The sequence below is a fragment of the Camponotus floridanus genome, unplaced genomic scaffold (genome assembly GCF_003227725.1).
Source record: "Camponotus floridanus strain SB8 unplaced genomic scaffold, Cflo_v7.5 scaffold14, whole genome shotgun sequence".
NCBI classification, from domain to species: Eukaryota; Metazoa; Arthropoda; class Insecta; order Hymenoptera; family Formicidae; genus Camponotus; species Camponotus floridanus.
In genome coordinates, this window is record NW_020229259.1 from 1,460,950 (window position 1) to 1,475,760 (window position 14,811).

At 29.9% G+C, this 14,811-nt stretch overlaps 1 protein-coding gene across 2 annotated transcripts; it reads left to right on the forward strand.

The window, feature by feature from the left end:
- Window positions 1–796: 796 nt before the first annotated feature.
- On the forward strand, window positions 797–9,065 carry LOC105255642 (transcription initiation factor TFIID subunit 4). 2 transcript variants are annotated; one of them, XM_011265053.3, is made up of 10 exons: window positions 797–2,395; window positions 2,601–2,879; window positions 5,010–5,126; window positions 5,222–5,557; window positions 5,908–6,078; window positions 6,403–6,671; window positions 6,870–7,036; window positions 7,129–7,259; window positions 7,400–7,582; window positions 7,702–9,065. In XM_011265053.3, exons 1-10 carry the CDS (start codon window positions 1,403–1,405, stop codon window positions 7,978–7,980), a joined length of 2,925 nt encoding a protein of 974 aa, XP_011263355.1. In that variant the 5' UTR covers window positions 797–1,402; the 3' UTR covers window positions 7,981–9,065. The 2 variants fall into 2 exon arrangements, with proteins under 2 accessions (XP_011263355.1, XP_011263356.1); XM_011265054.3 differs by having other exon boundaries at window positions 798–2,395; window positions 2,601–2,816.
- Window positions 9,066–14,811: the final 5,746 nt, after the last annotated feature.

The following is a 14,811-nucleotide window of genomic DNA, read 5'->3' on the forward strand; positions in this document are numbered from 1 at the left end:
TATTATATTGTTAACAATCATTTTATATTTCAATATATTGAAAGCTTCACCATTAAGAATTCTCTGTGATTTAAGTAAATTTAAACATCAAAAATACACATATATATTCCTGATGTTTGAATTTACTTAGATCACAGAGAAAATTCTCAATGGTGAATCTTTCAATATATATATACATAATAAATAAAAATATAATAAATAAAAAGCGAAATGAAAATATATCTCTCTTTGGCCAAGATAAAATTTTTTATAAAAAATAGCATTAAGAAAATTTAATGATATGAAAAGATATTGAAATTACAAAAGAAGCTAAGTATGTTAATCATTTTTTTCATTAGCAAATAGCAAGTTATGCCAAACAAAATAAGATATATCTCTTTCACTCATATAAATGTAAAAAAATAAATTTTTTTCATTGACAGAAGAGAGAGATGTATACTTAGTAGTTCAATCCATTGATATAAGATATTAATGAAGATGAAATGTAAACAATCGTTTAAACTAAACATTAAACGCTCAATGAGCGGTGTTTTACTAAATGCGTGTCATATCGCATCACTAATATTTTCAAAATCAGTCACGATATATGAATTTAGACATGATGTGTCCGACTGTAAATGGTTGATGCTTTTTACATGCTAGAAAGTTTGAATCACTTACATCAATTGGTCTAGGAATATCCAGCACAACTGACCAATCAGAGTTCTGCATCGAAATTTATCCTCCATCGAATAGAGGATTCTTAGTCCCGAAAATTTGTCTATTTAACAGCCAATCGTGCGACGTTGCATCCTTTGTGCAAGAGCCTTTAAAGGGGAACCATCATCTCGGATTTGAGAACACACAGAACCCGCAGAGGAGCGATCACAGGTTTCGGAGCATGCTTGTTTTCGAGCGCTCTCAAGTAACAAACAAGTCTGATCAAACGTGGTTCCGGAGTAAGAGACTCGAGGAGAAAAAAAAATTGCGTCCCCACCTGACGTACAATACTACGTAGGCCTGCATTATTATCATAATAGATTTTTATCAATCGCATGAACGCGGCGTGTCGATTGCATGTTCGAAGATGGCCATTTTGGCGGGTGACGTGTGTGCGCGCTATCGACAGCCATAACGCGTCTCGTGGCGTTAAGGACGCGTAATCTCGGGCGACTCGTCGAAATCGCGAGGGGTGACGCACGAGCGGAAATACACGACCGTCGAGAGTATTCGGGAGCAGCTCGGTGCCCGAGGATGGCGAGAATTTGGCGGTTATACCATCCGCTGGTAAACAGAGAACTCGCCGCGTACAGGTTTTCGCTGCGCTAAGTGGGGCGGAGTGGGGGGGAGAGGCAGTGCACCATGGGAATAATTTGCGACAGGCGCACGCGCAATTCAGTTTACAGTTGGAGCTTGGAAGAAAATGGCGTCAGCTAAGTTTTTAGAGGAAGCTCTAAGCACGGATGTCGACGAATCCGCAGTGAACGCGATAGTGGGCTCCCTCGAGACGCAGCTTGTAACGTCGACGCCGACCGTGGCCGGCCATCAAGCGAGTCCCGCGTCGGTCAGCCAACAGAATCATCAGGTGAACAGCGCTATTTCCAACGGGGGCACCATCACCGCGGTACAGCCGCAGAAACATGGGGTTTCGAACGGCGGCGGTGTGACCACTGTGAATAGTCTAATGACTCAAGAGGTCACTAAGCCCATCACCACCAGCACTCTGCTGCCAGTAAACGTGGTTACCTCGAACGCAGTGGCGCCGCAGGTCATCACCACGCAACAACAGCAACAGCACACACAGCCGCCAGGAATACCTCCTGCTGCCTATATTAATCAAGTGTCCACCACCAACCAGGTGTCGAGCAATCAGGCCACGCATATACCGAGCTTGACCAAGACGCACGAATCGGTAAAGATCATCTACCCCGGCGTTGGACAAGTTATAGCTACTACAGGGGTGGCAAATGCGAATAATAAGCTCACCTTTCCTGCCCAAACTGTTGGGCAGCTAGCAAACGGTACCTTAGGTATAACTTCGCAACCGGTACTGCAGACTACATCGAACGTTGTTGTTTCCAATGTCGGTTCTGTCAGTCAGACAGGTAGCCAAACAGTGACCGCAGTGAACAAGCCGACAGGCGCAGCTTTAGTGATTAAAACTAGTGTAGCACCCGGTGGCATGGTTTCCGTTCCAATGTCCGTTCCAGTCTCTGTGGCTGGCAATGCAGTCAGCACAGCATTGCAAGCCAAAGCTGGAGTTACTTCGACGATAGTACCCAGTAATGTTCAAATTCTCAATGTAAATACAATGCGTCCTGCGACACCAGTGGCGGGACAACAAGCCAATAAACAAGTTACTCCAAGAGTGGTTATTGGACAGCAATTGGTAGGAGCGAGACCAGGGGCTCCAGGGGTAAGATATTTTAATATTTATAAATATGAATAATATAGCAAACAAATTTTTTTTTAGTTATATAGCGTATAGAAAATGAAAGGCATCGTGGAATTTTATTTTATGCGTTTAACTCTTTGTAGCATGTAAAACTTCTGATTTATTTATCATAAAATATGACATACAATACAATAATTAATAAATGTGTTTTTGATTTTTTCTCTAGATAACATTACAGGCACTTCACGGCCTTCAACCTGGTACTCAAGGTCATCTATTATTAAAAACAGAAAATGGACAGTATCAATTATTGAGGGTAGGTCCAGCTCCAACTGCGGGTACTCCCACTGGTACTGCAGTTACGCCGAATAGTATAGCTGGCAATGCAGTAGTTGCTGCACCATCTCCAGGCACTACCTATCGCCTAACTTCAGTGCCGGCTGTAAGTAGGCTGAATACCCAGTTCACTGGCCCACCACTCGCCACCCTAAGAAAATCTGTTCAGGTGACGCACTCTTATACCTCTTACAAGACTCGATGTAGTGCTACTGTAGAGACTTCTTAGTTTGTGACTTTGTTTTCTGTGGAATGATGTTATCAGTACACCAATATATTTTGTTTACAATTTATATCTTTTACCTGGCACATTTAAATTTGAGTATTTATGATACAAAAATTTAGTTTTTTTATTTATTTTTTTATTTTTGCTTTATTCGCAAATATTTAGTACATTATTATTTTTATAAACACCATATAGAAAATGTAGAAAAATTATATTTGTAGATCTTAAAGTTCTTAAATACATATTTTGAATGCGAAAAATTTTATGATAAATTTTATTATTTATAATACCAATATCACTTTGATCTAAATGTTATACAAACTTAAATCGCATAATTGATAACATCTCATTATTAGCTTACTTTTGGGATGCATTTCTCTTTGGTAGTATGTTTTGAGTTTCATGGAGTGTAATAAATGCATTAAAATTCAATATCTTTATCAAATCTCTTAATCTTTGCATCAAATATATTGCATGAATAATTGGTTAAAGGTGTTATGTATAGGAAGATTACATAGATTAAATAAATTCTTTTAAGAAAAGAGTATATAATTGTGTGAGGATATTTATACATCTTCTTTGCTTTTTTTTATAATTTTATACATATATTTATTAAAACTATTTCTTTATTCTTGTAGTATTCGCATGTGTAATTACATTACTCAAATTTGTATAATACTCAAGTTTACTTTCTACAAGTCTATTTTTCTAATTGAAATAGAAGTAATAACAATAAAAAGGTAAAATTGTATTACTATCACATATTCTTTACATTAACAATATAATATTATAATTGATTAAGAAAGTAGTATTGTGTGTGCGCATTATTTTTAAACGTTTAAAAAAAAATTTTGAGGTAGAATATAAAATTTGATGGGAGGTCTCTGTATAATGCAAAGAGTAAAGTAAAATGATTAATAAATATTATTTATTATTATGCATTATTTTTAAATAATAATATACATTTTTTATAATATTAAATACAATTATAAAAAAAATTTGTAAAATACGAGTCTGTACAAGGTACAAGTGCGTCTATAAAATATATTGTAATGAATAAGTTAATGTTATCATATTTTCTTGAATTTGAAAGATATAATGACGAATATTTATTTATATTTATTTATATTTTTTTATTTTATGTATCAGTATTAAATCAGTATTAAATATTGTTTATATTTATAGTTATTATGTATAAATGTAAGAACTTACTTAAATAAATTATTAATCTAGATAATTACATTATATATTAAAAATTTATATATTAAAAATATATATATTAAAAACTTACACATTATACTTATAGTTTTCTCTAACAGTCAGTGAGTTAAAATTTTTGCATAGGATTATTTTTATTTTTAATTTTTAGCATGCATGTAAAAAAATAGATACAGTCTGTAATTTATCAGAAATGTAGTACCATACAATTTAGCAAAATTCTCTTAGTTGCATGCAATAAATAATGAAAATAGTTTGAACGTTATATTCGAGAAAATAATTTTGTATTTTTGATTCTGCTTTCAATTTTTTTTTAATTTTAGGAAATTTATTTTATTTTCTTTTTAATCATAGAATGTATAAAATTAATATTTAATTTGATGTTATTTTAATTGTTACATTAATTGTATATATTATTATTGAGAAAAAAAGAAAAAGAGAGAGCAGAAACAATGTTATGTATGTGCTGCAAGGATTTTCAATGATTTATTTTTTATAATATAAACTTTTCTTTTAATATTATGATTTCTTATTTATTTTTAATTTATTTTTTAATTTATTTAATTAATTTAATTTTTTAAATTTATTTTTTTGTTATTTATATTTTATTATTATCATTTCTGCATGAAATTTATATCTTGTTATTTATATTTAAATATAAATATAAAAGTATTATATAATATTCTATGGATTTTTTTTAGAACACATCTCACTTTAGTATTTTGATAGTATTTCTATATATTGTAAAAGTACACATTTTATAACTACATTTTATATCTATACATTTTTAAGCATATTTGCAGTTATTGTAATAAATATAAATAATTATTATGTTTTACATATGTATTGCTACAGACCGTAGCTCCTACTATTACTACATCTACTACAACTCCAGGAACAGTGACGACAGCACCTACAACTACTTCTGCACCAACGGCTACTACTGTTCAAACAGTTCAAACACCCGCACCAGTATGTTTGATAAAATTAAATTTAAAATAACATAATTATTTATGTAATAATGTTTTATATGGTATATTTAAATAATATTTTTTTTCTTTTTTTAGCGTCAAACTATTGATAATACCAAAGAAAAGTGCCGTAAATTCTTAGCAAACTTATTAGAGTTATCTAGTCGAGAACCTAAATCAGTGGAACGCAATGTCCGAACTTTGATACAAGATCTGATCGATGCTAGAGTTGAACCAGAAGAGTTTTGTGATAGGCTTGAAAAATTATTAAATGCCTCGCCACAACCATGTCTCATCGGATTTCTAAAGAAAAGTCTGCCGCTTTTGCGGCAGTCGCTTGTCACAAAAGAATTATCCATAGAAGGAATAAAACCTCCTCCAGCCAATGTTGTTTTCTCCATAGCTTCAGCTGTTATTCCAACTATCACACAGGTAAAATTAATTATCTATTATGAATTTTATTAATTCTGCAAGAGGTATGCAAACTGTAATAATTTTTTCTAAAGTATTAATTTTGGAAAAAACTTTGGGTATTTATAAAGAGAAATCTTCTAGAGAAATAGATTTTTGAAGAGGATATCGAGCATATATTTCTTTAAAATCGTTCTTTTCTAAGATATTAATTTGTTATAGGTTATCAGAATCTATATTTATATCTATATAATTTAGTATTTTTAAAAGAATATGTAATATAATAGTAATTGTAATAGAGAAAAGAGAGGATTTTGCATCTCATTTATATCACTTTCTAGCTTGTAATTATATTTTACTATGTATTATAGCAAACTCAATATAGACCTACAGTAGCCGCAACAGTTCCTGTAACAGCAACTGCAACAGCTACAACACAAGTAAGAGTAATGGCACCACTTCAAACAGCAGTAACAGCAGCAGCAGCAGCAGCAGTAGTTACAACAGTTCCACGGCCTGCCCAACCTGTTCCACAAAGACTTGTAAGATAATCTTATAATCTGTTATAATATTAATGTATATATTTATTATGTCTGTGTATTACAATATTATCAGATATCTAACAGAAATTTGCATTTTTTTATAAATTCCAAAATAAAAAAATAATAGACCTGAATAATTACAAGAATTTAGTATGAGTTGATATTAATTAAACTTCTTTTTATAGCTTCTTAATAACGTAAACTTTTTTTTATAGCTTCTTAATAACGTAATTAATTATTTTAATGTTTTTCAAAATTTATGCAAGTTTTTTTTTATTTACAATCTTTTGTTTCAAATGTACAATAAAAATTATATTATTTTAGGTTCGACCAGTAACAACAGTTGTTCGTAGCCCTACTGCAGCATATACTGTAAAATCGACAGTACCAGTAACTGGAATTCGACCCACTGCTCCTGTTGTGCAGAAGCCACCTATAGTTACAACAACGGTTGTAAAAACGGTCACGACTACAACACAAGGCAAAACAGTCAATACAACCACTACTGTTAATAAAGCCGTAGTGCCTTCTCTTGTTCAAAAACCGACTGCAAAGGAAAAAGAGAAAAAAACGTTTTCATCAGCAGGATATACGTAAGTTTTATTTTCTAAAAGTAATGTAAAAAAGCAATTATTGCTATTAATAAGCTAATAAAAAATATAAAGAAACAATAATGAACCAATATTAATTTAAAGATAATGCATTTTGTAATTATTATATTTATTTTGTAATTATTATATTGTAATTATTATAAACGTATAATAACGTAATCGTTGTATTTTGTTACATAGGGCGGATGATGATATAAATGATGTAGCAGCTATGGGTGGTGTTAATCTTGCAGAAGAATCTCAAAGAATACTTGGCTCTACAGAATTTGTTGGTACCCAAATACGATCTTGTAAAGATGAAATATTTTTGCATATGACACCATTACAACAAAGAATTAAACAAATTGGTAATTTTAGTTTTATCATTATTATTAAATTAATATAAAATGATAAATATATAAATATATAGTTAGCTCTACATAAAAATATATTATTTTAGCATCCAGTCATAATCTGGAAGAACCAAATCAAGAAGTAGCAGCATTAATTTCGCATGCTGTACAAGAGAGGTTAAAGAATTTAGTAGAAAAATTAGCAGTTATTGCAGAACATAGGATAGATCTTATAAAGGTAATATTTAAATCGATTATCTTATTTATCTCAAATAGAAATTTGCATCTCATTACAAACTAAAATAATTTTTTTTATATAAATTAACATTTTGTATCTTTTCTCTCCGTTTTTGCAATATTTTTTTTTATTGTTTTTAGGTCGATCCTAGATATGAAGTAACACAAGATGTAAGAGCGCAGTTAAAATTTTTGGAAGACTTAGATAAAGTCGAGCGTAGGAAACATGAAGAACAAGAACGAGAATTACTTTTACGTGCCGCAAAGAGTCGCGCAAAAACAGAAGATCCCGAGCAAGCCAAATTAAAGGCTAAAGCCAAAGAGGTGATATATAAATACCTATAATTTTTCTTGCGCAATAACTTTATTTGATATACATGTATTATGTGTTTATTTCAATTCTTCTTAATAATAATTTATTTAAAATATATAAAATGTTTCAGATGCAACGCGCGGAAATGGAAGAATTAAGACAAAGAGAAGCAAATTTAACAGCTTTACAAGCAATTGGCCCTCGCAAGAAGCCTAAGCTCGACATAGCGGGATCGACCAACAGCACAGGGGGTACTCCTGGCGCAAACGCATCAGCTAGCGGATTAAATAGACAAATGCCAATGAGACCACGTTTAAAAAGAGTGAATTTCAAGGATTTATTATTCCTTTTAGAACAGGAAAAAGAAACGTGTAGAAGCACAACATTGTATAAATCGTACTTGAAGTGATGCACTGTCAAGGGCAGGAACTTTTGTGACCCGCCCGAAACCTGGCGCTCTATCCGCATATTTTATGAGCTGGGCTCGATGGATCGCGTGACGTTACTTTATGCTGTAATATACAGTGTTTCATCGCGAATTGCATATTGCAATGAGATTCATTAGCAGTCGGCTTGGAGAACCCTACATATATTCAAATTAAAATTATTTCCACCGTGTCGATACTAAGCTTCCTTATTGTAAATGACTGAACATTTTTTAACTGTAGTATACGTTTTTTAAATGTAATATAATAGTTCTTTATTTTTCAACACGAAATCGCATCAATGAAAGGAGCAATGTGTATGAGCACATGTTTCGCAATTAGTCTCTATATAGTCTCTTCGTGGCAAGGGAGAACGTTGTGTATGGCTAAATACAGTGCTTCCTCGTTACAAAAAAGATTTTTCGCTCCACGCTATATGCGATAACGCGAGTTATCTCTCCCCTTCTCTCCTCCCACTTTTTCGAGTGAGCAAACTTAATTCTTGTACTCTATTTTGTTCTCTCATATTCTTGTCTCACGTTCGTCCAGAATTGTTCGGCCGTTGGCAAGATTTATGGAACAGTTCCTGGAAGGTAAACAAGTTTGCGCCCATGTTAGAGGATAGCGATTGATCCCGAGCAATAATCTTTTAACGAGATAACACTGTAGAAACATTGTTATATAATGAATACATGAATGCGCGGATGCATTAGGCGAATGAGTGTACATTGTCACTATGTATAGGCTCGCTACATTGTAATATTTGACCTATACTTTTGGACACTGTAGCGCTAGTGTAAAATAAGTAGGTTTTGTTATAATAGTAAATCGTATTTTTGCAAACTGTATAATGTAATAATAATACATGAGCACACTGTCCAAAAAGTATGGAATAATTTGTACAATATCTTACATATAATTACAAAATAATGATAATTTCAATGTTGGTACAACACAATATAGCTACTCTCCACTGAAAAATGGAATTGTTATCAGTATATTATGTTGTATATTGCGATCTACGATTTTCAGTGTTTATAAGAAATTAGCTGTTACGTTTTTTATTAAAGAAATATTTACAAAAATAAGAATAATCAATATTCTTTTGAGTGATGTTAATTTAATTATTTATATTACTCCTTCTCGAAATTGATGCGTGACTTCTGCTAATGATAAGATAAGCTTCCACAGGAAGTTATGCTTTGCATAATTGATTAAAATAAATTCAAAGTGAGTACCTGATTTACATGTAAAAACAATAACCATAAATATGTATGCGTGGGTGCCTGAGATCATACATAGAGGATAATGCTTAAAATATCGATTTTAATTCTTTTATTGTATCAATATTTTATACTATCCTGTATGCACAGTATATTCTTTCAACACAATTAAGAAAAAAAAAATTGCATACTTATGATTAATAATATTTGACATATTATTAATCTTTGTATCTCACTTACATGTGTCATATCTCTCACATTTACAATATAATATGAAATTATCTGTGCAATATAAACTAGCACTTTTTTAATAAATTTTATTAAAAATTGTGTTTTATAAAATAAAATTAAAATTTATATATTTTATATCATAGGATATTTTTATGAGGACATTTTTATCTAGATCTTTCACTTTATATTATTTTAATTACTATTTTTTTGAAATTTAAAATATATAATATTTAAATATATATAATAATTAATATAATAATTATAATATTATATTCTTATTGAAACGTAAAATATATAATATTTTATATTTTATTTTAAGAAGTTTTGTATATTGTAATTACAGCAACATTATTTAATTTCAAGTACTCTTAAAGTATTATATTGATGTATCACTTCTGTTATTAATCCACAATTGAGTGTTATAAGATTATATGGCACATTTATTTCATTATATAATATTTCTATTTTATGCCCCATGCCAAATAATTTATATCAATGTTAGCGTTTATTATTCTTACAATTTCTATGCTTCCAATTTGGTTAAGAGAGAGACGGCACAGTAAAAAAGAATGTATATAAACACACACACACACACACACGTATACACATGCACACTTCCTATATTTCTATAACAATATATTCCAAGAAATATTACGTTTCTCAGCTTTCAGATAATAATCAGAATAAGTAATGGATGTATGCAATTATCATAATTTGATTTATAATTAACATGATATTGATTATTATTACATGCTATATTTAATTGCTTTTCAGTTGGTTTTACGTAAAAAAAAGACTGAATGAATATAGTGTGTAGGAAAGATAGATATATGAATTGTCGTAATTTTAAAGATGTTATAGCACGATAATTCTGCACCACAGATTTTCATAATTGAGAAAGTAATATCATTGTGTTAAATAGAATTTCTCATTTAACATTTCATTAATACATATCCTGTGTATGTCTGTGTGTATGTGGGTGTACATGTGCATATGCGTATATATAAATAAAATATTTCATATTTATTATTTCTTCTGTCATTGCGATTGATTTATTTTCGAAAGAGTTATTATGATTGAGAATTCAGCATTTAAAGCACATTTATATATAATGTTTATTTAATTCGTTTAATTAATATCCAAATCATTTGTTGTGACAGAAATAATGACAATGTATATCTTGTGTAAATAAGTCATTTTTAATAACCGTATATTTTATTTGAGAAACGTACAAGTCGTTATTATATATTACTTTGTCGAGCATATCGCGTATAAGAAGTTTTCACTTAACCATTCTTCTCTTTGCAATTATTATATCATTTTTTACGAATTCGAAGCAAAACATAAAATCACGCATAAATCATAACGTTCTCTTTACTGCCAATAGGTAAAATATTAATATATATCTATAAATAGAAGAATATATAAAAAGTATAGCAGTACATTACACAATTTTGTGGTACATTATGATATTTTTATAAATTGTATTGAATAAACACAGCAAGCGTAAGATAATAAAATATAAAAATGAATCTCTCGAAATATAAACTATATTTCTTCATTTTCTAATTAGACTTTTTGTGTGTGTCTTTCATTAGTTATTAAAACGTCTATTAAAAAGAGAGATATATAATATAAACAGAGAGAAAATATATGTGTCTTTTATCCTTTTTTATATTTTTTTATCAAACGTTTATGTTGCATTTTTTCTAGAGCATGCAAAAGTTCGAATGATAAAAAATAATCGATTGAAGAATTTTATAATTTCAACTGACTTTTTTTTAAAATTGTATTTACTGTGTAACTGTAGTTCTCTTTGAATGTAATTTTCTGATTAGATCTCGATAATGGATTTCTGTATGCAATGTATATAAGTGTGAAAGTTTTCTCACTTACGATATTGTCATCTTGCTTACGATATCTCATAGATACATACGCGCGCACGCGCCCATACACACACACACACACATACATATGTATATGTATATATGTACATATATCGTATAAAATTTGTATTTTATTTCTTTTAATTATATTATTCTGATTATATATTTTTTAGGAATCTATAATCATAATTTATTTTATTATAGTATCAGAATTATTATTAACAAATTAGTTTCGATAGCAATACGAGTCGATTGTTGTGACACATTTATTTATTTATTATACAATAAAAAGCATGAATTAAAAATAAAAATAAAAATAAAAAGAAGGAACAGTGAATGTTTACCACACCATCACATTTGCGCTGAAGATGACCCAAAAATAGGGTCGAAACGTTCGCTATTCCTTCTTTGTATTTTTATTTTTAATTCATGCTTTTTATTGTACAATAAATAAATAAATGTGTCATAACATCGACGCTCGACTCGTATTGCTATTGAAACTAATTTGTTAATTTTATATTTCGAGTCTTATACCTTTATTATTAGAATTATTATTGCTATTATCAAAACAATAATTATATTATTAATCATAACTGATGATAATTATTTGTTACGTATTTCCAAGTAAAGTTTGTCAATAATTGATTTTATTTTAGGTTAATTTATAATTATAATTATCAATGTAATTATACACACAGTATGCCTGATTTAAATGGATATATAAAATTATTTCATAAGCAATTAAAAATGAACAAATCCTTAATATAACAATTGTTGAAATATTTGATAAATATAAAAATATCTCATTAATTTAAAAACAATCTTCCGCGATTTTTCATGATTTTTAATGATCTTTTAGTAAACTATTGAACTCTTGTTTCAACCATTATTATCACATTAAAAATTAAAAATATAATATATTTTAAACTATAAAGTTGATTTGAAAATTTTTTCCTTTATAAAAAAGCTAATAAAAAAATCATAAATAATCATATCATATAGATCATTTTTCAAAGAACATAATTTCCATATAAACAATTTTTTATATCTTTAATTGCTTACGAAATAAATAATCTCGCATATCCATTTAAGGAAGAGAATACATTTGAAATTAAATTATTAAAATTCTTTTTAAATTTAAAAAATTGTTTTAGATATCTAAAGAATTAGATATCTAAAGAAATATTGAAGACATAAGAATGACTATAAAATAACTTAATGTCGCTAGTCAAATAATCCAAGGATCGTTGAAAAAAGTGTAGTCGACCAAACTAGCCAGAAATTTAGTTCAATAATATGACGTTTCGACCATATGGTTGTGGTCCTTATCAATTATATACTGGAAAGATTTATAAATAAATTTAACAATTAATTTTCGGTTTGAATAATATAATAAGCACAACGAAATAAAGTGTGAACAATTTTACCGATGTAATAATAATCAGGAGACAGGCATAGACGATAATCTTGCAAATTTGCACAAGTCACATTAACAAAAAAAACGTTATTTAACTAGATTCGAATTTGAGAGAAACTGATGCGTCCGTGTGAGACTTCGTCAAGAAACTAAATACAACCAGAGGAAAAACGTGACCTTTATTATTTTGTCATAAATGTTGTTTAAACTATCCGTGTCTTTCTGTAGGTTGATTAGATTATTAAATCTCTTGATAAAGAACATCTCAGCGATCTCTCTCTTTCGAACATACTTTTCGCTATGCAAAATATTCAAACCGAAAATTAATTGTTAAATTTATTTATAAATCTTTCCAGTATATACTTGATAAGGACCACAACCATATGGTCGAAACGTCGTATTAATAAACTAAACATAAGAATGACTTTGCAAATAAAAATTTTCGAAATTTTTGAAATAGTTTTCAAAATCATTTTCGATCTTACCTGTACTTTTTTTCTCAGAAAAAGTCATTAGTCCGTTTCGTATTTTTTTATTCTATTTAAGGATAAATAAATTATGATTTAATTCATTCCGTTTAAAGAAATAATTGTATTTTTATCAAAAGTTACGACTGATTAAAAGTGCCAAAAAAGTTGACTTTATTTAAATTATAATAAAAGTTCAAAAAGACTATTTTGTCAAAAGCAAAAATCAAAATAGCTAAATATGGGAAAGAAAATTATTTAGATATATTAAACCAATGTTAAGGAAAAGAAACATAAAATAAATTTTCTATATGATTTTATAATTGTATTCTTCTCTCTTAAATAAGACATACTGTGACAGACTTTTATTAACATAAATTGATCAAATGCAATAACTTTAATTATCAAAAAATAGAGAAGAAATGTTATTGCTTTAGAGCAATTTATTCTTTTTCCACGATGTTTCAATCCGAACTAAATAAATTTTATTACTTACTTTTTTAAGACATGTAGAAGAGAATTATATATAAGACGATAATGATAATTATTTGTTTCAGATTAAAATAGAATAAAAAAAGAATCGCAGATATATTTTATCATTGCTTATAGAGAAAAAGAGACTGGATGACTGAGTGTATTAAAAATGAAAATCTCAAAAAATTGCAAACAAATTCGCACCTATACTTATATAATTATCCTTTGATATTTCATTTTCTAATAATGTAATTTTTGCTTTAATTTATTTGAATTGTTTTTGCACCATCTACGAGAGTAAAGATAAAGAAAGCGTACAATTAAATCCAATGCAAAATATAATAAAATATTGGCCTTGGCCTCAATTTTTAATAGGGACAACAAAGGATTTTGTCCGAGGATATCCTCGAATTTCGAATATCCTGTCTTCCGCGTAGCCGATGGCTATTCCGCTTCGTGTCGTCTATCGAAGGACCCGGCATCAAGGTGACCAGGACGATCCAGAAATGGAATATAATCAGCCCGGCGTGGAGGAGACAGATAGAAAGGGAGACGGAAGCGCGGAATGCCAGAGAGAGAAAGGAAGGGGGAGAGAAAGAGAAGGAGAGAGAGAGAGAGAGAGAGAGAAAAGCGTTCCGCCGGGTGGATTCGAGGGATGACAGCCTCGGGCTGTGAAACCCTCGGGCGACGTGGATATTGAGTTCATAGTAACCATGGAAACGGGGCCCAAGGGCACGACGTTTGTGCGCTTTATCCCTTATTCCCGCGGTTACGTGTGATCAACGCGGTCCCAATGAGCTCTCTTGCTACGCTTCTCCCGTGTGCGTTTCTCGTTCTTATATAATCATCATCAGATTGGCCGAGACAACCGATCCTTCTTCTCTTTACACGTATTTATTTTTATATAGAAAATAATAATGCAATTAATTGAAACATTGATTGAACAGTATCATTATTTATAGCCTTGCGTATGTCTTGCGTTTTATAACTATTATCATCGTACATACACACATATACACGCATACAATTTTGATAATATATATTTGATAATTTTATTTTTAGAAATAAATTCATAAAAATTCTCAAAAATCATGTACATAAATAAAAGTATCTTGGA

Excerpts from the sequence above, each read along its gene's own strand:
- LOC105255642 (XM_011265053.3), top strand. The coding sequence starts at position 1,403 with ATGGCGTCAGCTAAGTTTTTAGAGGAAGCTCTAAGCACGGATGTCGAC. Across the intron at positions 5,127-5,221 it reads CAGTTCAAACACCCGCACCA|CGTCAAACTATTGATAATAC; the intron begins GTATGTTTGATA and ends TTCTTTTTTTAG. Across the intron at positions 5,558-5,907 it reads TTATTCCAACTATCACACAG|CAAACTCAATATAGACCTAC; the intron begins GTAAAATTAATT and ends TATGTATTATAG.